Source organism: Anneissia japonica, unplaced genomic scaffold, assembly GCF_011630105.1.
Source record: "Anneissia japonica isolate Jap-2015-1 unplaced genomic scaffold, ASM1163010v1 scaffold8948_len120252_cov100, whole genome shotgun sequence".
NCBI lineage: Eukaryota > Metazoa > Echinodermata > Crinoidea > Comatulida > Comatulidae > Anneissia > Anneissia japonica.
The window spans coordinates 448-10,329 of record NW_022746293.1 but is presented as its reverse complement, the minus strand read 5'-3'; the positions used below and the strand labels follow the sequence as shown (position 1 = coordinate 10,329).

At 34.6% G+C, this 9,882-nt stretch overlaps 1 protein-coding gene across 1 annotated transcript in view; it reads right to left on the bottom strand.

The window, feature by feature from the left end:
* LOC117120195 overlaps positions 1 to 9,271 on the bottom strand; it is a 19,011-nt gene extending 9,740 nt beyond the window's left edge. Inside the window, exons 1-7 of the mRNA XM_033265212.1 lie at positions 9,069 to 9,271; positions 8,589 to 8,784; positions 7,804 to 7,966; positions 5,714 to 5,934; positions 2,525 to 2,661; positions 1,235 to 1,420; positions 213 to 874 (exon numbers count right to left, since the gene is read on the bottom strand). Coding sequence (XP_033121103.1) covers positions 213 to 874; positions 1,235 to 1,420; positions 2,525 to 2,661; positions 5,714 to 5,934; positions 7,804 to 7,966; positions 8,589 to 8,784; positions 9,069 to 9,257 — 1,754 coding nt within the window. The 5' untranslated portion in view covers positions 9,258 to 9,271. The remainder of the gene's footprint in view (positions 1 to 212; positions 875 to 1,234; positions 1,421 to 2,524; positions 2,662 to 5,713; positions 5,935 to 7,803; positions 7,967 to 8,588; positions 8,785 to 9,068) is intronic.
* Between the last annotated feature and the right edge of the window lie 611 nt (positions 9,272 to 9,882).

Here is a 9,882-nt window from a genome sequence, read left to right as displayed (position 1 = left end):
TGGGAGAAGTTTATAAAATATAATGAACTATTTATGAATAGTGGTCTCATAGATACTTTCCACAACTTGCTGTTGTTACGGCACCACCTTTCGATCATTTGTTGTCAACCAGCAAAAGCTTAAAAAATAACGCAAGTTATATAAATGTTTTTATCAATTTTACAAATCAGATCATACAAAGGTAGCAAACAATTATTAATATAGTACTGTACCAGTCAACTTTCTTCACAATTTGTTTCCACATTTCATCTATGAGGCAAAATCGATAAGGAATCAGATGCACATATGATGGAAACTTCGGGAGGAGATGAAGCTGAATCGCAAAGAGGACTGGTTGAGGGCTGAAACGGTGTCGACAGAGAGCTACGTTTAACTCCTCCATATGCGAATGTGATGCTGTGTAGCTTGATGAAACAAATGCTACAATCTTTGAGGCATTCTCTAGAACTGCACGCTTCTCCTGATCTGAACCTTCATCAGAACTGATGGTAATATTAGGGACGAAGGTTTTGAGCATTTTCTGGAAGAACCTAGCAAACTTTAGGTAGTGCTTTGTACAGCTTATGGCAATGTCAAATTCAATCAAATCCTTTTCAATTTCTTCATTTCCTTTTTTTAAATTTAAATCTTTTTCTTTTTTTATGTCAACTTTCTGTCTAGCTAACTCATCATATTTTGCATCTTCCAAATTCCATTTGTCAGATTTGTCACCAATGTCTTTACCCTGTGCCTGATCCAGTTCTTTTACATAATAACTTTCCAGGTCTGGAGGAAATGTTTTACCTCGCCAGTTAGCTTGCATAGGATATCTATCGGTCAGCCTTGCTCTCCTCAATCGCTCTTGTGTCTCCAGGATATTCAGGGAGATTTTTGGCTAGAGTGAAGATAAATACATTGTAAAAATATAAAATGAAGACATTATACGTAGTAGGAATAAAAAAGATCTAAAATAATTGTGGTTTGTTGTCAGCTGTTCGTATGCTTTAAGGTCGTGAATTATAAGAAATAATTTGATATTATGACTTGATGTTAGCTAATATACAATAATGGTAGCTAGTAGTGATAAGTCTCCCGGAAACCGGAACAGCCTCCTGCAGTCCTGCAAGCATGAACGAATCTTCCATAAAATGACCCATCTTCCGCAAATTAACAATTTTATACTAGTTTTACTAGTGCCTACCTTGCTCTATATAATCTTTATCCTACATCACACATTTCTGCATAATTAACTTACTCTAGTGAATAGAAACTGCATTTTAGTCTGCTTTCCACTCAGGTGCTTCACGATGGCCGTGCACGTAAATTGTATAGCTGATGTGAAGAACTCTCCAGTCGCATTCACCAGTTGAATCTGTTTAAATTCTAGAGGAACATCTTCCAGATCATCAACAAGCAGAGGAACCAAGATCAAATTATCATTCTGTCATAAAAGAAAATAACACTGATGTTATCAATTAAACGGCTGTTTTAGTAGTAATACGTATACATTAAAGTCTACTGTTTTTATAACAATGTTATAGACTCTTGTTCTAGATAAGGCGAGTCTATTGATCCTGTGGGGCGAAGAAAAGCTGCAGGTGAATTGCATTCAAGACTGCAAACAGCATAAACCACTTTACAGCCCAACAGTTTGATAGTTTGTGTTGTTTTCGTAGGTTAGCTCTTGCGTGCCACGTGATAAGACATGATGAAATAGCCGGTCGTGTTCTCCTTTGGAAGCAGTGCCACCGAGAGGGGAAAGGGGCAAGATCTCCAGGGCCCTAGCTTACCAGGGGGCCCATAGAAATTGCAGGTAGCATTCTTTTTTTTTTGCCATAGTATTATTTAAACTCGTTATAAGCCCTCCATAATGGCATGGATCCCCTAATAATGAGCCCCTCAGATTGACAAATCCCCCAAAAATTGTAGCGCCTTCGGCACAATCTTTCTAACCATGAGGTATTTCTACCCTTTGAAAATTTTCCTGATTTCCAACCATCATTTGGGACATTCGGCCTTTCTCTGGTAATTGCTCTTTAATTGGATTATAGCTTCTGTAATTTATTGCCCATGCAAACCATAAGTATGCCTATGTGATTTATTGACAACTTGCTGGAAAACTAATTACCAATTCAGCTCTCTCTTTTGATTGAGTTTGATTGTCAGTTAAGGTCAGTGCAAAGTGTGGTTGGGTATTGTGGTAAAGCATGGAGTTGTTATAGCACTATAACAACTCCCTGGGTAAAAGGACCAACCCTTGCCCCTGTTACAGTTTTCCCCCTTGACGGCCCTGTTTGGAAGCCTGATGCGTACAGAAAAGTTGGAAGACGCAGAATAACGTTAAAAAAATGTGCTGGAAGAAGACAATGGTCTTAAAGGGGATGAATTGATAACGGCAATGACGGATCGAGGAAGCTGGAGGAAGAGCTTTGTCCATGTCACCGATAAAGTCAGATGCGGAAGTAAGTAAAATTGTTTTTGTTGCTCGTCCATGTGACTAAAATTTAGGATTTACTTTTAAGGAAGCAAGAAAACGAATTCTCACCTGCTGGCAATGTTTACTTAAGAGGAGACTAAACTCCTCTTGGCAAACTGGCGATTTCAGGTATTCTTTAGTTACCACGGCAACAAAGCACTTGGTGCCATCAATGACATGGTACAACGTTTGTTGCCATGTGGCCCCTGTTAATAAAAATAATGGTGACCAGAAAATGATCATGATAATTATGATTAAAAAAAATAATAATACAGCAGTTATGTGCCATCTATCTAGCATGCTTCTTCTTTAACTAATTTAATTTCTTCTTTATTATTAGTAATAGGGAAAACAATCGATGCAGGCCCGTAGATAGCTCTTTTAACCACTGTTATTTATTTAACTGTGGTATAAAATTCGTCAGCTCTGGTGATTGCAGATTCATCCATATTATGAACAAAAAGCTATATTATTATTTACGCCTATAGATGTAATAGACACAAAACTTTACTTCATCAGGTCCCTAACACTACCCAAATAAATGGAAATTTAAATAGAATTTTCATAAACTATGGGTTTCAAAAGTCCATTAAATAAAGCGACAACCTTGGCCGCGCGAAATTTGTATAGAGCGCCATTTAGGCATTATCTCACATTACATGTCGCGGTGGTATAGGACATTTTAAGCCTTTAATAAACTTCTTAATTCAGTGTAGCCTAGAGTGTTATACTTCTGCACAATTAATTGTTTTCATGTACAGTATTATTTCATTTCAGGTATGTGGATTTTTATTGAAGAGCTACTGTTATTTCTTAAACAATTGATCAGGCAGTTCAAATGCTAAATATTTTATCGCTTCAGGACAGATTTACAAAAAAAATGAAGAATCGCACTCATAGTCAGTGGCGGATCCAGGAATTCGAAATAAAGGGTCCCAGGGAGGAACTCTCAGAGATAGAGGGTAAACCCACCTCAGCCCCAACATGGTTGGAGCTGAGGTAAGAAAATTATGATTATGGAACCTCAGATTGTCGGAAATGGCACTCTCAGACTTACACTTGAATATATTTTTTTCATCAATTTAAAAAAAAAAAAATAAATAAATAATTGGGGGGAAGGGGGCGGAATTCCCCTTTGAATCCACCACTGATAGTATACATGGCTTCCCCCTCTGCTTATTTATGAAATAAGTATAGTCAATGGATTGTGATACGTTTTTTTCTTGTCTGTTTGATTATGTTTATAATAATACATAGGCCTATTGTATGTAGGGCCTATAAATGAAAATATGTGCTGAATGATGTGTGATGAATAAAAATTGAAAATATATAGCATTTTCATACTTATATTTTCCGTATAAAATTATCAATATAATTATAATTACATACAATACATTATTTTCCATTTCAGGATTCTTTTGTATTTATAAGCCCGACAAAATTACTCATTTGCTAGGGCAGGCCTATTTCTATATTTGCGTGACTTACAGAGTATAATTTGTGGAAAGAAACGTTCTCACAAATAAAAAAAAATAATCACAACAAAACGCATTTCATGTATTTATTTATGTTTCGACTGTTTCCTCCCTCGACTTTATATCTATATTTTATACAGTATTATGATTTTATTTATGCAACAAATTTATAAGCTTTAAAAAACGAAAACTAAATAAGAAATAGAACAATTATTTAAGGAAAAAGTCACACCTATTCAAACTCACACATATTTTGTGCGTTTCCTTCTTCCATAAAATATGTACATCCCATATAAGTACATTTATTTTGTAGGAAAATAAAGATAAGATACAAAACGCATTTCATTTATTCATGTTTCATTCCTCTGTTTAAAATGTCCATTCATAATTTTATTTATACAACTTTATAAGCATTAAAAACAAAACTAAGTCAAAAAACGATATAGCAATTTATCATATTTCGACCGCTTGTAACGTAATTGGTTATTGGCACTCTATACATTAGAGAGGTTTCGCACGAATAAGTGTACGCATGCATCTAGCTACCCGTAACGGTTCGTGTAGCCATTCTGTGTTTTTCGCAATCACAACGCAATTCAAGCGTGGCCCTATGGCCTACTATACTCTGTTCTATTCTCTCATCAAGCTTCTCAAAGTTTTATTAGTATATGTAAGGTTTTTAAAATTAAAAATTGTAGCCGAAAAATACTTCCTTTTTGCCCAGAATGTTTGGTAATTTTGTGATAGGTTGTGCCTGGCTACAAGTACAGTAGGCCTAGGCCTACACAAAATCCCGACACCACAAGTCAAAGCACCGACGTTTTGATACCCAAAATGAGACGCATCCTATCGTAATTTGCTTTCTTCAAATGTCACAAAAATGGCACGAACGTATTCAAAGATACGGAACATTTATTTTTTACTCTTACGTAAAATGTGAAAAAAATAAACGAAGATTTTATTTACGTGTTGTGAGCGAGATATTCGTGTCGTCCACACGTTTAGCGGATAGCAGCCGGCGTATTACGTCAAAATGACGACGTATCATTTACACTAACCGTACGCGTTCGTGCGAAACCTCCACAGTCTTATAGCAATAATTTGGAGAATAAAAAGTCACTACACAACCCATTGTATTTACTGCTCATATTTCGTCCGTTTCCGTCATCCACAAAATAGAACAGAATTTCATTAAATGCAGTATCGGTTCTCTTAATTTCTTTATGTCAATCAAATAAAATTAAAAATCAAAAGTATACATGTGCACAAAACAAATTTTATTTGCTTATGCTTCGTCCGTTCCATTTACATGAAATACATTTATCTTTATGTCTGACGGTTCATATTTTATTTTTTCACACAACATCGGAAGCTGCAAAAAAAGTAACACATTAGTGAAGGTGATCTAGCTAAGTGCAGCACAACCAGTGGTGGCGCCAGCGGGGGCAGGTGCTTACCCCCCCCCCCCAGGGACTAATCAAGTTCCCCCTTCGGACAAAGTTCGTCGGGTAGTCAGACCTTAAAAAATAACCAGAGGTTCCTATTCTTTAAAAAAATCTCATTTGGGTAAAGCCGCCACTGAGCACAACATATCATAGCGCTCATTCAACCATTGTATCAGCAAAGCATTTAAATGGTGCTCCATACATTTTGGCGTTCGACAGGCGCGGCCGAAATTTTCCATGGCTGAAGTTGGCCTAAACCGCCAACACCTGCCATCCCCTATTAAAAAAATCCTGGCTACATGCCTGCAATGATCGACTATTATTACTTTCAATCTTACCTGTTTTTAGTTCTCTGTCAAAAAACACCTTTAAATTAGGATCAAGAGCTTTAAAATTATCCATCACATCGGCAGCTTTGCTTGAATTGTGATGACAGTATGAGATAAAAACATCGTACTCAAGCTTTGGACGTTCGTAAGCCACCTCAGCATTAACTGTGACATCAAGTGTTGAACTGAGTTGTTCACAGGCCGCATATATCTTATTAGTATCTTTTTCTCTTTTTAAATACAAAATAAATAATAAAATTAAAATGAAATATATGACCAACTTTTATTCTACATTTTAATTACTTTTGGTTTACATGGACCTGTTGCTTGTGCTGTTTAAATTTATCTATATTATAAAAACATTTAAATCATAACGTTACACAATTAAATAGGTACCGAGTGAGAGTACCTTTGGGGGAACGTTTGTTTTCTTGCTAATTTTAAGTTTCAATAACCTTACAAGAAATCACAAAGGCAAAAATGGATGTCACAAATTTTTATGTATGATGTTGATTGGAATTAAGATATATTTGTTAATCACACTCAATTACCTCACATACTTTCTACTTTATAAACAATACAGTTTGCAAAGCAGATACAGGAATGATTCATGTAATACCAATTATACAAATTTACTGTACAAATAAAATATGGCATGACTGCATGACCTGTAAAAACTGAAAAATGTTATTTTCGAATACAATAGCCGCCGTATTCAACTGGTTCGGTTAGTTGACAACCATTTTAATATTATCTTCATTCTGCTGGTTTGTAAAATATACTTCGTTGGCAACGGAAATTAAGGTAAACTAGAGTGCGTTCAGCATTAATTTGCAATAAGTTATCCACGTGATCAAACAAACAGGGCTGATTGGTCAGTTTTGCAACAACATTTGCGTTAATAAAATTTTTATTAAATTTCAGAGAATAATAATTGTAATATTTACCCACATTAAGCCAAAAATTAATTTTAGTCTAACAGAATTTAAAAACTGCAAGAAAACATTTTTTACGGAAAACCCACACTACCACAAGCTGAAGCAACCTTGATTACGCTAGCGTTTCTCGTAGTATCCAGTATTATTCGTTAGGAGGATTTTTTTTCTCTGTTGTGGCGTAACCACCACCTTTATTCTATATATTCCTCATTAAACAAAAAATCAAAATTTCCATATATTTAAGGAAAAATATTTGAACTCTTTACAGTAGATTTATATTGTGAAAACGAAGCAAATTTCAGATTAACTTAACACATAACTTCCCTTCCTCTAAGGTTTACTGTTAGAACATCAAGAGCATATGTTTTTCCTTCCTTTTTCCCTTTCTATTTTGTATTTTCACCAATTTTTATTCCATTCTTTTTCATTAACATAATTACATAACACATACAAAAATCAGTTTTCTTGTTTTAACCGTTAAACACATTCTATCATACATTTATCCCACTTTGATTTACTATTTCTTTAATATTCTTATTAATGTATTTCTTTCATTTTTATGAAAAAAATATATTCAAACATTAATATCGTCTTTATATAATGGTAATTACATTGTTAATATTTTTTTAAAATAAAGTTATATCAGATATCTCAAATGTAATTCATTCATTAAAAGGGTATTAATTGAACCAAAGTTCCATTTTTCCGAGATTTCAGAATTTTTGCTTTAAACAAACAGAAGGAGCCAACCCTAATGAGATTATTTATATACTGCTTATTTGTTCTAGTTATAAAATTATCAAATGTTATATTTACCGGTGTGATTAATCTATTTATCATTTAATCATTTAGACTTATATAGAGTAAATGTTTTTCATCTTCAACCTTATTACATAAAATGTATTTTAATATCATTGTTTATGACGTTCCACTTGTGAAGTCTTTTATTTGTCGGTAGAAGTGTGCCAGCTTCCTTTTCTTTTATTTTGGAGACCCTTTTTGCCCAAATGTCTTCCCATGCAACTTTTTTATTTAATAAAATGTAGGATTTTACCACTGCACAGGTGTAGTACGTGGTTTTACAAAGAACGACCAGCAGAATACGGCCAATGGCTGCAAGAACACTAACAATAACATTGAAGAGAATAAACTTGGACTTACAGGCAATCCACATACTGAACAAGTCCCATGTATGTAGGCATAACTTCAATAGGCTCAACATAAAATGGGGTAAGAATATCACGCTCTGCTGTCCGGTGACAACACAATGCCATGTTATACTGCTCCATGCATGAGACACTTCTAAGGTACTGAGGAGTAAGGACTGGAAGATTAAAATAAAAGGTAGCAATGAAAAAAAAAAGCCAACGTTATTTTCACATACAAATCTCTGGAGGATATTGCGTTGCTCTGGATCCAAGACCAGGGTAGTGGATTCAAAGTCAAGTTTTTTGGGGTTTTTTTTTTATGATTGGAGACAAATTCACTGCCTGTGCCTCAAGAGTATAAAGTTGTGTATCAGATGTCTGATAAAGACATTATACGATAATACATATTTGATCAAATAATTTCATTTTATCTTGAAAGCTAATTCTAATCCTGATGAATACGCACTGTAAACCATTTAGACCTACGGTATTTGTTATTAAAATACACAATAAAATCAATAAATACTTAAACCAAAAATGAATGTTTGTGCACAAAATTAAAAGAACAACATAATTCATTAAAATGGAATGTTTATTTTACATTTACTTCAGGAGACTAGGCCAGTGGCACGCATCCTTCATACAAATTTAGCGCCCCCCCCCCAAAAAAAAAAATAATTAAAAAACTGCTGAGAAAATGGTTACAATGTAACCCATCAACTTGACCCAATACCATCAGCCACCCCCCTCCCTCCCACCATGTCAATACTCCTAGATACACCAGTGAGCTAGACTCACCTGTAATAACTCTTGCACATCGCATCATAACGTCATACATGTCCTCCTGCCACACCTCTTCATTTTTTATTTCCTGTTGATTTTCAAATATGCGAATATCCGACTTCGCCAACTCTAACTTTTGTTTAATGATGGTGGCAAACATTTCGTCTTCTTTAGAAAATGAAATATATGCATCATACTCGATAGGAATGTTCTATATATTGAATAAAAGAAAGATCAAGAAAAAAACGTAAGTATAGAGGTAGTGTAATCATGAACAAATACCTTTAAAATCAGTGTGATATGAATAATGTATGTTGACCTCATCAGTTGTCATTTTTGATAAATTTGTCTAAAATCATACAATAAATTTTAAATTATCACCATTGTTATTGTCATTACGTCAACCACAATCTCCATTATCATCTATATCATCTAAGTTATTTTTTTAATGGAGATAAAATAAATAATTAGACTGTAAGCAAAACTACATTATACCTTTTGTGCGAGTTCTTTCATTCCATATCTTTCCTTTAAATCTTTAAACAGTTTACACATGTGTTTGTTTTTCTCTAGCAATTCCCGTTTATCGTCCACATTTGCAGCATACAGCACAATCTTTAGCTTGCGCAACGGTAGCCCAGCCTTCATCCAATTCACTGCTGCCTCCACCATCCCATTCATCATGTTTTTTTGACTGTACCCCTAGAAAAATTTAAAGTTATAATTATTCTCCATAAACTGGCCTATAAAATTCTGAGCAAAAGGGCTTTTAAAGTACTGAAGAAATTGAAGAAAAATCACAGCAGCAGTCAAAGAATCTCCTTAGCAACAACACAGTTTCCATTGAGCTATTGCGATGGAATTTTCTACGGTTTGTTGGAAATAGTTTGGGGAAAAAAATCTTCTGTTTTTAAGTCGAAACCCCAGAGAGTTAATTACTGATACCCGGGGGAAAATTGGTTTATACCTTTATAAAGCTGAAACATCCACGTACTGATTATGGCATCCCTATTGTTCTGATGAATTTAGTAGACATAAGAAGTGTTTTATTCGTCAAGCCTGGTTAGAGAGGGTGTTTTGTCGGGGTGTGGATGAAAAATGGACGGGGTGGGGCTATGGGGGGGGGGAACTGGATTTAAAAAAAATAAATTTATAAACATTTAAAATACATTTTCAGAATTATGCAAGTATTTACAAGTAAAATGATCAGGATTTCTATTGTTGCAAGCTACATTGTAGCATGGGGAGGTGGTAAACAAGCTGTTTAAGCAAGACAATAATTCCTCCATTCGAACTATACCAATTCCAT